A 16,345-nucleotide genomic window follows, 5' to 3' on the forward strand; every position below is an offset into this window, starting at 1 on the left:
AGGAAGGAAATGATAACAGATATTAAGCATCAATGCCAGGGACTTTGAGACATTAACTCATTTAATACTCACAACTCTGGTTGCACTAATATGTTTTCAGCTACCGAAGGAGATGCTGAGCCTCGGAGACATTGTGTAACCGGCCCATTATCATCCAAATAATATGTGGCAGGATGAGAATTCAGGCTCATATGTTTGATTGGAACCCCTGCTATTCGTTAATCATTATGCTATGCTGAGTCCTAAATAAAAAGATCACAGATACAGGCAAGTCACTGGTTATTTTGAACCTGGGAAATGTTGGAACACAAAGCACCAGGCACCAAAATAATATTTAGGGTTATACTGTATTGATTCCCTTCTCTGTTAGTTGGGCATAACCTCTCCTGCATTCACAGGGAGCTCTGCTGGGCACATGGAGGGTGCAAACCTGTCAGTAGTGACGGAATTTGTCTTCACTGGATTCCCCCAGCTCCAGGATGGTGGCCTCTTGTACTTCTTCCCCTTACTCTTCATCTATGCCTTTGTTGTCGTTGGGAATCTATTGATCTTCTTTGCGGTCAGGATGGACGCCCGCCTCCACAACCCCATGTACAACTTCATCAGCACCTTCTCCTTCCTGGAGGTCTGGTACACCACAGCCACCATCCCCAAGATGCTCTCCAACCTGGTCAGTGAGAAGAGGACCATCTCCATGACCGGCTGCCTCCTGCAGATGTACTTCTTCCATTCCCTTGGGAACACTGAAGGAGCCCTGCTGACTGTCATGGCCATTGACAGGTACGTGGCCATCTGCAACCCACTCCGCTACCTGACCATCATGACCCCTCGGCTGTGTGCTCAGCTCTCTGCAGGCTCTTGTATCTTTGGTCTCCTCATCCTTCTACCTGAGATTGTGTGGATTTCTACTCTGCCCTTCTGTGGCCCCAACCAAATCCGTCAGATCTTCTGTGACTTCACACCGTTATTACGTTTAGCCTGTACTGATGCCTCTGTGATTCTGGTGCAAGATGTGATTCATGCTCTGGCCATTCTGATAACAGGTCTGATCATTTCTCTTTCCTACATCAGAATTGTCACCATGATCCTGGGCATCCCTTCTGCAGAGGGTCGTAAAAAGGCCTTCTCCACCTGTGCCGCCCACATTGCTGTCTTCCTGCTATTTTTCGGCAGCGTGGCCCTCATGTATCTTAGATTCTCTGCCACATATACACCATTCTGGGATGCTGCCATTGCTCTGACCTTCTCTGTCCTCGCCCCCTTTTTCAATCCCATTATATACAGCCTGAGAAATAAGGATATGAAAGATGCTATTAAGAAACTCCTTTGCCCTCAAAAGGTGTTTAATGTACCTGGTAGGTGACTTAGGCACGCGTCCTCTACACAAATGGAGCTTTCATGAAATATCAGCCCCACAGACAGTAGAACTTAAAGTAATTACACAATTAGTCCAAATTTCTTCTCCACGAGCTGGTAGGTAGACTGATGAAGTTCTCTGAGAACTCACAGAGATGACAAACATACCAATTCCACTCCTTACTTTTTAGGATCAGTGGACTGTTTTCTTGTATTCCCATCTTATTTGATGCTTAAGATTTTATGTATTGTTTATTTATATTTTTAGAGAGAGAGCAGGGGAGACAGAAGGGGAGAGAAGCAGGCTCCCTGCTCCATGCAGGGCTCAATCTCACAACCCCGAGATCATGACCCCAGCTAAAACCAAGAGTAGGATGCTTAAATGACTAAGCCACTCAAGGCACCCCATTTTGTTTGATTTTAATTGATTTTAATTTACTCTTTTACTTTAAAATGATTAATTTTATCAATATTAGTCATACAGGTATTACGTTTTAACGCCATCTCTTTACAAAGCTCCCAGTGACCTGATGGAGCCCATGTAGCTCACTCCCCATGACATTAAGATGACTTGTCCAAGTTCTTTTAGGCAGTTACTGGACATTAAGCATAAACGAGAGTTCCCAGCACCCAGATTGTAGACTTGATCCCCTACCTTTGTTTCCTTTCTTGTCAGGCTTGCTGGTATTCTGAGATCTGTGTACGTGTGTGCTCTGCATGTGATGCTGTCACGAACGGGAGCATCATGGACTGCATTTGGTATTATGTTAACTACAATAAAGAGCAGTTGAGAAGATCAGATCCCTACCTGTGGGAACTTACCATCTTATGTAGGATCAGTGCAAGAGTGTTAAGACTTACTATAATAAATGCATTTATCTACATTTATAGTCAATGAAATTTATTGATGATTTAATTCATCTCTCTAAGAAATCGTCTATCTTCCCTACCATATCAGAGCTAAAATATATAATTTATGTAGTGGTTTTAATATAATACCTATGTGACTTGGTAATAAATATTTTAGAACTCAAAATTATATGCTGAAATTTATCCATGTTACTACAAAGTACTTATATCAATCAGTTTAAATATGACAAAATATTTTACTGATTGGATGTACAAGTTATTTCTCTATTTTGACCCTCTATATTGCTTCCTGACTATCACCATTCTTATAAATATGGCAACTGTCATTTTTTCACATAAAGTTCTTTTCATTTTCAAGAACTTTTTTTTCAAGATAAATTTCAAGAACCTGACTTATTAAAGTAAAATGTGCAGATATATTTATAGCTGTTGGTAAAGATACTGTTTTTATAAAGTTTGCACTGGTAATGCATTAATGTGGCACTTTCAATACAACTCTAATAGTAGTTGATATAGATTAAATAATAAATCTTCTTATTCTGTGGAGCTGTCAATTCTATCACTGACAAGTTGAAATTGCACCATAATAGAGTGATAAATCTCCATGGTAAATTGAGTTGGTCCTGGTTCTTCACACCCCTGTAACAGAATTATAACTCCACAAATTTGCAATGAGTGGATTCATGGTGGGTACCGTATACTTCCCTGCCCCACAACACTGGATCAGCCTTTTTCTTTATTTGATGATTGGGATGCCAATGGACATTCTTAAGATCAAATCTGTGCCTTTATAGTTGGATTTGTCCTCAGTAGCTGCTTCCCTTGCAGCATTGGACACATGAGGCCATGTCACTGAGAGTCCCTGGTTCAGAGAATGAGAGACATGTGGAGCAGACCTGAACCCAACCTGCCCGAAGCCTGGTGTCTAGAGTCCAGAACCGAGAGCCAGGAGTCCAACCTAACTCATCTTGTTGCAGCAGATGAACAGACTTATGAGTATGAGACTAAATGATTATTGTTTTAATGTCTGCCTTGTGGGCATTTTGTCATTGCACCAGCCTGGGATGGCAGAAATTTAGTAACTGGTGCTTATTATTTGAATCTTAAGATCTTCTTTTAGGTTGTAAGTATTTTAGAATTGTATTCTTAATTTTTTTTAATTCTATCATTTTCAGAAAGATTACTTGCACCAAATGTGTGGTTACTTAACCATGCTACCTGATTGTATGTGTGTGTGAATGTGTCTGTGTGTGTAAAAAAGAAATTTTACACATTAAGGAAATTTTTGATTATTTAGAAACATTATTTAGGTGCTGAAGGGGAGGTGAAGAGATATGGAGAGCCATTCTTTGGAAGTTACATTCTCTTTTCTATACCATTGTCTTCATCATTTTTGTGGCTTATAGTCACCTAGCACTTGGTCAGTGCTTGAAAATAAAGTTAGAACATTAAAAATATTTTAAGGTAGAATAAAAGTTCAATAGAAAAGCTCTTCAAGCCATGTGAAAATAAGAAATATGCACAACATATTGAGGCATTGTAGAAATCCTCCTTTTTTATTCTTATTACTTGCTGTATGTACATAAGCAAAATGTTTTGTGTTAGTACAAACATAATACAAAATTCATATGAACTCTCTACGATGCTTTCTAACTAGAAACTGCTATGTTAGGTAATCTGGTGTGCCTTTGTCTGAAGCCATAATATCATTCCTTATTGCATAATTATTTAGTTTGTTTTCAGTGAGAAAAATCCTTATACTTAAATAAAAAGACTTCTTTAAAAAACCAAGAAAATAGAAAAAGAACTTAAAGAAAATCAGCAACTGATCTAGACAAGTAATTTAAAAGATGATAAATGCAAAAGGCTCCTGAGTACATGAAGTGATGCTTAAATTCTTTGTTAAGGGTCAGAGTTGGAGGGGATGCAGAGACAAAAAACACACATACCCAGCTGTGAATGTAAACTGGTGTAGACATTTTGCAGAAAAATCTGGTAGAACTTAAATTCAAGTGTATTTTGTCCTAGTAATCCTGTCCCTAGGAATATGTCCCAAAGAAATTAATATATGTGAAGATGTTGTTTGGGTTTTGGGAAGTTGGTAGCAATCTGTGACCTACTATGGGAAAAGAAATACTTAAAATATGATGAGTGAATACTTCAGAGGGTCATATATGTGTTAGGTACTATAAACTTAATGAACACAAAGAAACATAAATAACTAAAAAAATAATGCTGACTAAAGAAAACAGCAATGCAATGAAATCAATTCAAAACAATTGATATAAACAAAAAGTACATGTACATAAAATACAAATGTATGTCTTTCAAGAAAACATACATACAAAAGATATCTTAAAGCTAAACAAAACAAAATAGCTGTATAGGAAAAAATAGAGGAAGAATGAAAACAAAGGAAATTAAAAATAAATTTCAATATAAATTTAGATATAATCCCTTTTCTTTTACAAAAGCAGATCACAGCCATTAGTGTTACATTTTCTGAGTTAATAACACATTTATGTCTCTCCAAGTCACAGCACAGAGATCTATTATTTCCACATATAATAACTGCAGCATGTTTTGTAGTTGTCCCATCTGTTACTTATTTAATGTCTATTTGCTGCAAATTTGAGTTTATTTCAATCACTTTTAATCATACAAAAGGCCACAGTGAAAAACTACATACAAGTTTGCACATTGCAATATTATTGTAAGATTAATTCCTGAAATATAGATGCAATATTTGATGGTATTCATGGTTTAAAATGAAATAGATAATTCCAAATCACCATTCTAAATATTGTAAAAATTTATACAGCCAGCAATATTGAGGGTTTATATTTCAACACATTACTCCATGCAATGTATATCACTCATTGTATTCTTTGTCAGTCTAAGCAGACAAAACAAAACAAAATGCAGACATACATTTATTTGAGAATCACTGAAATAATTTGTTTAATAATTTATTAATATTTAATAACCAGAGCAGGTCTTTTTAACTCTTAAATATTATGTGTCAACAGTTTTTCTATTGAGCCCTGTGTTTTATAAAATTTCAACCATTAAATAAGTAACTACATATTTCAGTGTTGTTGTAATGTTTCAAAATATTAAAAAATGAGATATACTTTCATATTATAATTTCATATAATTTACAAAAATAGTGAGGTTTTTTTCAATAAATCTCAAATGACTGCAACTATATAAGTTTCTTAGACATGACTTCATATACTATTTGAAGGTAATCATTACCTGAGTTTGGAACTGATGAAACAGAATTAAATGTCATTGTTGGTTTTCAAGTGTAAAAGTGTTTCTATGTAATAACCAATGTCTTTCATGGAGTCTTATAAATAAATACAATGCTTAAAATTGTGTAGGATTTTAAATTACAATTTAATTTTCAGAGTAATATTTTAAGGTGAGAAAGGATATAGCAGATACTGTTGACTCAGTTGTTTAATGCAAGACTCATTGCTAAGCTTATTATTCTTTGCGGACCTCTGTTAAGGGGTTCTCACCATCAAGATGTTGGCAATAATTAGCTAGGATTTCTGCGAGAGCTTTTGTTGATAGACTCTCAGTCACAAAATTTTCTGCCCTGAACATGCAAATGATGCTTGATATTTAGAGATCTATTTTGCAACCATAAGGAAAAGTCCAAGAGAATGACTTGTCAATTTGGGATCAGATAAGCAAAGAACATTCCTGACACAAGTATAAATTGTAGTTTAATTATAAAGTAAGAATCAGTAAGCAGTCATCTTTTGAAGTACAGTGTTAGCATCAAGTTGAACTTGTCAATGTGAACATGGAATTTTTAGGAAAATATATTTTTAGCTGCTAATTCCCACGTGAAATATTCCAAAAGAAAATATAATTTCCTAAAATTCAGATTTGGGTTTCCAATAGTTGTTTTCAATAACAAAACTAGAACTTTTTTTCTTTTATTTATTTATTCATGAGACACACACACACACACACACACACACACACACAGAGGCAGAGGCACAGGCAGAGGGAGAGGCAGGCTCCCTGCAAAGGAGCCCAACGTGAGACTTGATCCCGGATCCCAGGATCATGCAAGGCAGACGCTCAACCACTGAGCCACCCAGGCATCTCAAAACTAGAACTTTTTAAAGAAGAGCTTATCCCATGACACGAGGAAGGAGAAGTTCAAAGAGAGAATGGAATATCTTATGGCTTAAAAGCAGGGCTGCTGTTTCCTAAGTTTGGCCTGGATATAAGTAATCAGGAGTTCAGATCTCACTTTTCACTGTTCCACAAATGCCCTGCTTTCTGCTGTATCAACTTCTTTCAAATCTGAGTCTTGGATTTTCAGCATTTTGATTCAATTAACAGCCAATCTAACCAGAATTACTACAGAAAAAGGAAGTTTTTAAAAATACATTTATTCCAATGCATCAGGCTCCCAGACTCTCTCATTTGTCCCCAGAACTGGGATTCTCCTAACTGCCAGGCTGAATTGTTTTTCCTAATTGGAGCCATCATGGGAACAATTGTTTTCTTATCTTAATTAGTTTATGTAAAATCCTCAAGAGAGTCTATCTTCCCATTCTAGTTATGATCAGGAAAAGATACACATATACACACAAATGGGAGGGTAGGGAGAAACACTAGGGAGCATCAGGTCTATATATATCACTGACTGGTGAAGGAAATACAGTTTAGATGGAAGACTCAGAGTAGGGACATAGCAGGAGAGCAAGGGAGGTTGATGGCCACATCAGGGCAGGGAAAGATAGAGTCTTCATCTATGTTTGTCCGACTTTGGAAGCCAACAGCAGTGAGGTCAGTGAATTAACTAATCTGGGGGAATTGAAGATATCTAGAGAAAGAATAATCCACTGCATAAGAATAGATAACCCTAGTGTGCATGCAGACACTGTGAATAACTGCTGAGAAGATTTTGAGCAAGGAGGAATTAGCACGAAAAATATTATAGGGCAAGTTAGTGTAAAGGACAAAATTTTAAATATTAAAGTCCCCCAGGAAATGGGGTCAAGGCTCAAGTGGTTGCTTTAAAACCACAAATGAGCATTGTGATTGATTTCTGAAATGTTTCAAGAGTCAATGTTTCTGGAATGAAGTGAGATTTACAGTCAGCTGTTCAGCACAAACACCATTAACATTTGCACTGGATTTACAATTACTAGTTTTAGATAGAGGAGAGTTCAGTGGGGGAAAGTCTAATGGTTTTCCTTTCAGGTTTAGATTTTCCTTATCCCTTTTTTGGCTTGACCATATCTTTTCAGGAGATTAGAGAATTAGGTCTGCGTCTGCTCAGAGGCACCTTCTTGAACTAGTAGCTTGGTTCAGTCCGTACAACCCTGCCCTGAGGGCCACAGTTAGAAGATGTGGTGGTGATGACCACTGGGGACATCAAAACTCATGGAAAAGATAGATATGCATATGAAAAATCAAAGCACCTAAGGAAAAATATTTTAAAAGGCATAGATAGATATATGATAGATATGATCATCGATAGGCATATATATATATGTTTGTGTGTGTGTGTCAACTATATATATATTAGTATATTGTCACTCACATATATATATGAATATATATATATATATATATATATATAGCAAAGGCAGTTTATGATCTCCTATTTCAGTGATTAGGAAAGTGTCTTCCTAGAGGACTTGATACCTTTTTAAAGCTGAGCCATCTTGGAAGAAGAGAATAGTGAGAATGTGAAACTCAATTGGAAGATGGAAGGAAGTCACACGAGCAAACTGATGTTCTACCCAGACAAATTTTGAGGGGATGGAAGCTTGTATGAGATGTAAGACCTCTGGAAACCTGTTACAAAGGTCGAAGCATTATGAGTAGGCATCAAATTTGGGTGACGGCAATGGAAATAAAAGATATTGATGATGGAACAAGAAAAAAGTTAAGCAGAGAGTGATGATTAATTGGGTTTGAGAAATGAGGGCACAGTCGATATAAAATGAGTGATGCTGGTATCTAGATAAATAAAAATAAGAAATTCAGCAAGGGACAATGGGGGCACACTCAGGTGAGGATGGTGCACTAGCCTGCTGGGGTTTTAGTAAAAAAGCATCACAGACTGAGTGGCTCAAGCAATAGGAATTTATTTTCTTACAATTCTGGAAGCTGGAAGTCTGAGATCTATGTTTGGGCAGAGTTGCTTTCTTCTGAGGCCTTTCTCTATGTTTTGTATGAGACCGCCTTCTCCCTGAGTCTTTCTATGGTCCTGCCACTGAAACTGAGTCTACAGTTTCTCTTCTTAGATGATCCCTGGTCATATCAGATTGGGGCCTATGCTACTGTTCTCATTTGATTTAATTATATCCTTAAAGACTCTTTCTCCAAATAGAGTCACATTCTGAGGTACCAGGGGTTAGAACTTCAACATGTGAACTTTGGGAGGACATAGTTCAGCCTGTAACAGGTGGAGTCTGCATGTTTGGGTCAAGGTGAGGCCTCTGAGTGGGAAGGTTCTGAAGAAAATGTGAGGGTTCAGAGAGAGATCCAAAATAAGGAATCCTGGAGTCACATCAGTATGAGAGTAGGAAGCCAATAGAAGTTGATCAACAGTTTTGAGTAAATAAGATCTCTGTGTAAAAAAAAATGGAGTTAGAAATAAAAGAACAAAGATAGAAATTGGGGGGTGTGTGGAAGACAAAATAGCCACTGAGACAAATCAGGATAGTGTGGTGTCAAAAGGCAAAAAAGAAAAGATTTTCAAGAATCAGGTCAATCACCTGATTGACCTTTGGAGGTCAGTGGCAATGAGGAGAGATGGAGGCCATTGAGTTTTTAATCAGAAAGCCACTAATACACTTTAAGAAAAGAGATATGGAGCATTGAGAGCAGATCATTGATTTAAAGGGATTCAGGAGGGAATGAAGACAGTAAATATATATCCACTTATTAGGGGGAAATGATGTTGGTACAAAGGAGAGGAACTGTCTGTGTAGAGACAGTACTTCTCCCTCAAGATAAGATCTGTGCACATCTGATAGCAGAAGAGAGAATCAAAAAATAAATGAAAATAAAAAATAAAAAAAGAAGAGAGAATCAGTGAAGAAAATAAAACAAATGATTCTGAAAAGGGAATAAATTAATAAGACCATATCCTGCGATGTGTTGTTTACATCGTGTTCCACAGAGCCTGCAGCTTCTCTCTCCACCCCAGCACCCCCTGCAATCCCACTAGAGCACCTCTCTGCATTTTTGGCTTCACATAGTTACTTTCCATTAGTTATGGCATTTGACCAAAGCCTTCTGGTATAAAACATATTTGAGATCCATTTCCTAGAAAGGGGAGAAGGGAAGGAAATGAAGGTAGTATGGCCTACCTTAAAAAAAAAGAAAAGAAAAGAAAAGAAAAGAAGAATAACATGTAAAAATTGCTATTATTTGTCTCCCCTGAATATTGTCTGAACAATTGTCACATATACATATTATGATATTATACGTATATATGGAGATAGAGAAAGGGGATGTGTTAGAGAAGAAAGGGAAGGAAGGGGGTGAAATTCACCAGTGACGGTTTGTCTTTGCCATCAAAATACTCAATTAAATCATATGTAAAGAATCAGAGGAGGACCTGGGAGCTTGAAGAAAGAATCCTGAAACCATTGTGGGGAAGTTGTCAGGGAATCAGTGTGACTTGAATACAGGGGGAAAAAAATCACCTTCTTGTTCCTTCACTGCCTTGTCTAGTTCTTTGTCTAAATATAATGATTTTCAAATGATGTCCCCCTAACCAGTAGGATTAGAATCACCCAGAAATGTGTTAGACATGTGAATTATTTTGCCTTTTCCAGGATCTACTGAATTAGAAACTCTCAGGGTAGGGACCAGCAATCTGAGCTTTAACAAGCCCTCCATATGGTTCTGAAGGATCCTAAAATTAGAGACTCATTTGTCTAAAATACTGCCTCTACTTTCTGACTGGATATTTTCCCACACCATAACTTTAGTTGTAAACATCTACAGAGTACGGGCTGCTTCCTTCGTCCTTTGTCTTCCTCTGCATCCCCAGTGCAGGGATCCTCATAGAGCTGAGCTGGCATTTGGTAAGCACATTCCCTCTGGACCACTAGTAGGCATCTCCTACAAAGTTGAGTGCACTGGGAGTTGGAAGTCCTTGTTTTCAACTAGAAAATGGAGAGCCCCAATCAAAGCACCACTCAGGAGTTCATCTTCTCCGCCTTCCCTCGTTCCTGGGGAAGCTCTGTCTCCTGTTTTGTTCCCCTGCTCTTCATTTACACTTTCATTGTCTTCGGCAACCTGGTCATCATCACAGTGGTCCAGCTGAATGCTCACCTCCACAAGCCCATGTACTTCTTCATCAGCGCCCTTTCTTTCCTGGAAATCTGGTACACGACAGCGACCATCCCAAAGATGCTTGCCAGCCTGCTGAGTGAGAGGAAGAGCATTTCCTTAAATGGTTGTCTCCTGCAGATGTACTTCTTCCATTCCACTGGCATCAGTGAGGTTTGTCTGTTGACAGCAATGGCCTTTGACCGCTACCTGGCCATCTGCAGCCCTCTTCATTATCCCACTACCATGACCCCCAGGCTGTGTGCCCAACTGACTTTAAGTTGCTGTGTTTGCGGCTTTATCACGCCTCTCCCTGAGATTGCCTGGATCTCCACACTGCCATTTTGTGGCTCTAATCATCTTGAGCACATCTTCTGTGACTTCCTCCCCGTGCTACGCTTGGCCTGCACAGACACACAAGCCATCGTCATGATTCAGGTAGTAGATATTGTCCATGCAGTGGAGATTATTACAGCTATAATGCTCATTTTCATGTCCTATGTTGGTATTGTGGCTGTAATTCTACATATTAGGTCAGCTGAAGGCCGACGCAAGGCGTTTTCCACGTGCGTCTCCCACCTCACTGTTTTTTTGCTTTTTTTTGGCAATGTGGCCCTCATGTACCTACGCTTCTCTGCCACCTACTCCTTATTCTGGGATACAGTCATTGCTCTGGCCTTTGCAGTTTTGTCTCCCTTCTTCAACCCCATCATCTATAGCCTGAGGAATAAAGAGATAAAGGAAGTGATAAAAAAACACTGGGGTCAAACTAAAACCTTTTTTTATAAGACCAAGGACCTCAAGTAAGATCTAATTATTGGAAGTCTACACAGGTGTTGGTGACTTTTCATTCTCAACTCTCTGTGATCTGCCTTTTCCCATCATCCTTTTACTCAAACTGGTCTTCCAGAGGTCACCAAGAAACAAAATTCACTAATAACTGAATTCAATAGTTTCTTTCACTCTTTATCCAACTTGACACATTGTTGGATCTGACTTTGTTAGTTCAGCTTTCTGCCATTCAGTGTGGTCAATATAAATTCATTCTGTGGAAATGATCTGGGTCAACATTTAATTTTAATGTAGTCAAAGTATTTGTAAGATATAATAATTGAAAATTCATCTTTAAGATTCCGTTCTTTCCTTGGTACTACCAATGGATATAGTTAAAAATAACACTATTCCTAAATTGAATGTTCATTGTTGATAAATAGCTGTATAGACCTATTTCAACAGGTTCTCTTATGACTCACCTGCTCTGTTTGTACCTTAGCAGTGCTATGCAACTGGAATTCCATGTCTGGGTCAGTAACGGGCCAAGGCCATCTTTGTGTGCTTGCAATCATCAGTAATATGTGAAATGAGTGGAGGCCACTGGGCTCAAGACCAAATCAACCTTATTAATTTGGTGACCATAAGAAACTAGGAGAATGGCTGGACTTCTGTAAAATTGACAGGGGAGGAAACCTAACAAAGTAGTTGGCTACAATTGTGAGGTGGTTAAAGACTATGGCAAAGAATCTTAGGCCAAGAAGATCATTGAATAATACTGCAATGCAAAAAACAAAATTTAAAACTTGGCCTTAAAAAAAAGTAAAGCAATATCACTTCATTAATGAATCAGTATTTTTTTTTCATAATTAAAAAAAATAGCCTCCTCTTTGTTCTCAATGTAATTAAACATATTGTGTGAATTAAGCAACAACATCAATAAATCCTCCTCGGATGAGTAAACCAATATGGCCATGCTGCGTTCTGAATGTTCCAGTCAGCTGGTCAACAGTATTGAATGATTCTACTCTTTTCGATCTCTTTTGAGGGTTAATTGTACTTTCCCAAGTACAATATTGTTAGAGAAGTGATATGTACAAGTCTCCAGCAGGGGAAAGGGTTACATAGTTTTCTTGTCTGTTCTCTCCACTTTTTGTATTATTTAATCCTTGCCTAGATATTATTAGTGTCCCTAAACCTTGATATGGCTAAAACTATCTCTTGCTTCAAGCTGCTCTCCCAACTGAGGCTGAGCTATTTGGCAAAATCTAGATTTGATCACTTTATTACTTTGCTTAAAAGCCTATGATTAAACCCACTCTACTCTAGATTATCAATGAAATTTTAGTAGGTAACCTCTGTGTGTGTGTGTGTGTGTGTGTGTGTGTGTGTGTGTGTGTGTGTTAAACAAAGAAAATTCCAAGCTGAGGGAAAAACAAAAGCATAGGAAACAGAAAAAGAAAGCTCAGGGTGTGTTGACATTCATGCATTATTTCATTATAATGCCCTTCGTAAATTCACAGGATTAAGGAAATGTGTGGCTTCTGACTTGGTGAGCACAAGAGCAGCTAATTCATTCTTCTTAATTTTAGATATATTTCTTTTATCAACAACTTCACTGCATTTATTAATCATAGTTTTCCTTTTTATGTTCACAGTGGCAATTATATTTATTGATAATAGCAAAAATACAATTTTCTACTTATTGGGCATGCACTATATAATAAGACATTGTAATAAATGTCTCCAGTATATATATATTACTTGATAACAATCCTAAGCAATAGGTATTATTATCATTCTTATTATATAAGTGAGAAAACTGTGACTTTCAAGGGTTAAATAGTTTGTCTAAAGACATATCTTTAGTAAGACGTTGTGCTGTGATTTGAACCACATTCTATTTTATTTCAAAAGCCTTGCTCTTCACCGCCATGCTATATTCAGAATATCATGTTGATATTCTTGAGAAAACAGAAGAGGACTCGCTTCTCAGCAGCTACACAGCATAGAGCATCCCTGAGGTTCTTGTTAGTGCTATTGAAATAGTTCATCCATTTTTCCAAGAAACTTTTAAAATGTGTCACTACATGCAGAGGAAAGTGGTAAGTGTTGGAATGATACTGGTACAAGGCACATTCTCTGATGCACAGAGGCTCACAATTTGGGACCAGAGTTTAAGAAATGAAAGAAGCTGAAATATTTCTTTTACTTTTCCTGATCTGGAAAGCAACCATTCTATTTGGTCCACATTTTAAAAAATCAGTTTGCATAAGATTAATGAGGGTCTCCCATTCATGGTAGGATAGAATGAAATACTTTTATTAAAATATGGAGCTGACTTCACATATGTTCTCATTGTATGCAGGATGGAGTTCAGCCATTTAACTTAGTACAAGATTATAAATATCTGTTTATATTCAGGAGGATATGATTAAGGTGGTGGAGAATAAAAAATAAACAGGATAATAATTCCCAGTTTTGTATTATTAATTGTTGCTGAAAACCTAATGACTTTCATTCTCTTGAGACTAAATTTCTGTCTCTTTACCTCATATACCTTTAGACCAGTGCTTTTTCATTCTTGGAAAAATAGCTACAATAAAATCAAAGATGTTGTCCAAAATGATGAGTGAAAAGAAGTACATAGAATTTGGGAAGGTCATCAAGATGATGTGATGTCGGTTGACCCATGAGCTGGATCTGGGTAATGGGAGGTCCACACCCCCTCCCTGGTCCTTGGAACGTGGGTTCTACTTGCCTTTCCCTCCTAAGAGGCTCCTTGTTCCAAGAACCCAGCCTTGACATAGTGATGTGCTGCTGACAGCATCTGGCCAGTATACATGACTGAATCCCGTTAATGCCTCTAAATAAACTTTTAAGACTCTAGTGAGTGAGAGGATAAGCCCATCCCATGGTTGCCCAAGACAAACCTTGTACGTAAGTTCCCTTTGCTTATTAAACCTGCCACCTACCATCCTGGAGTGGCCTGCCTCTTTGGGGGGCTTTTAATTTGTTTCAGAAAAAGGGAAAAGATGATATAATGGAACCTTCGATGTAAACTTAAAAATGTCTTTTCTTTCAGTGATTGATTTACAAATGTCCCGGTTCAAGTCACCTATATTTGCAATAACAAACTATTCTTCCAGTTTTTTAAAATCATTGTTTTCATGAAAATCAAATGTTACTGACATCACTTTGCTTGTAGTATATATATATATATATATATATATATATATATATATATATACACACACACATGCAGAGGAAAGTGGTAAATGCATATCTATATATATACATATACACATTTATGCATTTTTTAAAAGATTTTATTTATTTATGACAGACAGAGAGGGAGAGAGAGGCAGAGGCACAGGCAGAGGGAGAAGCAGGCTCCATGCAGGGAGCCCGACGTGGGACTTGATCAGGGGTCTCCAGTATCCGGCCCCGGGGTGAAGGCTGCACTAAACCACTGAGCCACCGGGGCTGCCCCTATATTTATGCATTTTGAATGAAGCCAACTGTAAGCACGGGAGCCATTAGCATATTCTCATTACATATGTAATGTGAAAAGTGGGCCCTCTGTTTTGTAAACCCCTCGAGAATAGACATCTTGCTTTGTTCACCTCTATGTTCCCAATGCCTGTTAGAAACTCTTATCCATAGAAATGCTTGATAATGATTCATTCAAAGAGTAAAGTTTTAGAATAGAGGCAGTCTATGTTTCTTGACAAATTACAATTGATAAAAAAAAATTAAGTTATAGAAAATACTCAGGCTTTTGCTACATTCACCAGAGAATGACAGGGGAGGGGAGATAATGGGCAAAGGCAAGTTATCTGGTCTATTTGCAGTTGCACATGCAGCAATTTTTAATAGTGAAATGAAGCCATGTCACAGATAATCCACTAAAATTTCTATGACTGGCATATATTTAGATGTTAAATAGAACTTTCATTGATATCATGGGACTCCAGTCCCTTAAATATAAGAACTAAACTTCATAGTTTAATTAAGGCTGTGAAGGAGATAGTATGTTCATTCCTGGCATTTGGCTCCTACTTTCTTTTATTTTAATGAGAAATAATATGTTTTAGTTGAGCTCTTTTTTCCCTGAGTGGGGCCATGGCACCAAACCTGCTATTTTTATAAGGTTTATAAGGACTTGGGTTTATTGCTGTACTCAAAGAAAATTATTAGTGGATGGGAACATCAAGCAATTTTATGTGAGATTTTTAAATGATGCGTTGCAAATCATTCTTTAAAAGGTTCAACCTTAGCTTTATGAGGAATTATCTCATAGCAGATCCCTGCCCTTTACATTCTGATTCTCAAAATTAATGATTCAGTATAAAATGTATGACTTATAACTAAGATATAAAGTGAGTCACATAACAATTCTCTGAAAGAGGTAGGTTAGTCATTACCACCCCCATTATATACTTAACAAAATTAAAGCAAATTTCCAATGCTCATCTGGTTATTAAATGGAGGAATCAAGCCTTCAAATTAGATGGTTCAGTCTCAAATCCATTGTACTTACCATTATCCCCAGCTCTCCTCTCTCCTCGATCACATGGTCCATTGTATAAAGCAAATGTCATGGGTCTTGTTTTTTCTATTCAGTGCAGTGACACTAAGTAAAAAAAATTAAAAAAAAATAAGAGAGACCCACAGATGATTATAGTAGGGAGCACAAGAGTTCTATTTCTTTGATGATAGAATCGCAAACTTGAAAAATATATATTCTGAATAGAGTTAAGACACAAATAAATAACTTTAGAGGATCTCGAGTGATAAGAATTAATGTGGATACAGTTAACTGCAAAAAGATCAGTTTATGGTTTTGAATTATATTATCTAATATTCTAACCCATTTAAGAGGCAAAAATTAGAGATATTTAAAAATGAGAACTAATTCTGGAGAAACAAAAATTAAAAATGTTAAAATAATAAAATAATAATGATCTTTATCCCGTGGGGAAAAAATTATTTTACATTAAAATTAACATTATTTTTC

At 37.2% G+C, this 16,345-nt stretch overlaps 2 protein-coding genes across 2 annotated transcripts; both read left to right on the plus strand.

Moving 5' to 3' along the window:
* Nucleotides 1-376: 376 nt before the first annotated feature.
* On the plus strand, nt 377-1,363 carry LOC112910133 (olfactory receptor 6K3-like). The gene has a single exon (XM_025986389.2). The coding sequence runs from the start codon at nt 416-418 to the stop codon at nt 1,361-1,363; it is 948 nt and encodes a 315-aa protein (XP_025842174.2). The 5' UTR covers nt 377-415.
* A 9,032-nt stretch (nt 1,364-10,395) lies between these two features.
* Nucleotides 10,396-11,361, plus strand: OR6K2 (olfactory receptor family 6 subfamily K member 2). The gene has a single exon (XM_025986388.2). The coding sequence runs from the start codon at nt 10,396-10,398 to the stop codon at nt 11,359-11,361; it is 966 nt and encodes a 321-aa protein (XP_025842173.2).
* The last annotated feature ends 4,984 nt before the right edge of the window (nt 11,362-16,345 follow it).

Source organism: Vulpes vulpes, chromosome 5 (assembly GCF_048418805.1).
Source record: "Vulpes vulpes isolate BD-2025 chromosome 5, VulVul3, whole genome shotgun sequence".
Classification (NCBI taxonomy): Eukaryota; Metazoa; Chordata; class Mammalia; order Carnivora; family Canidae; genus Vulpes; species Vulpes vulpes.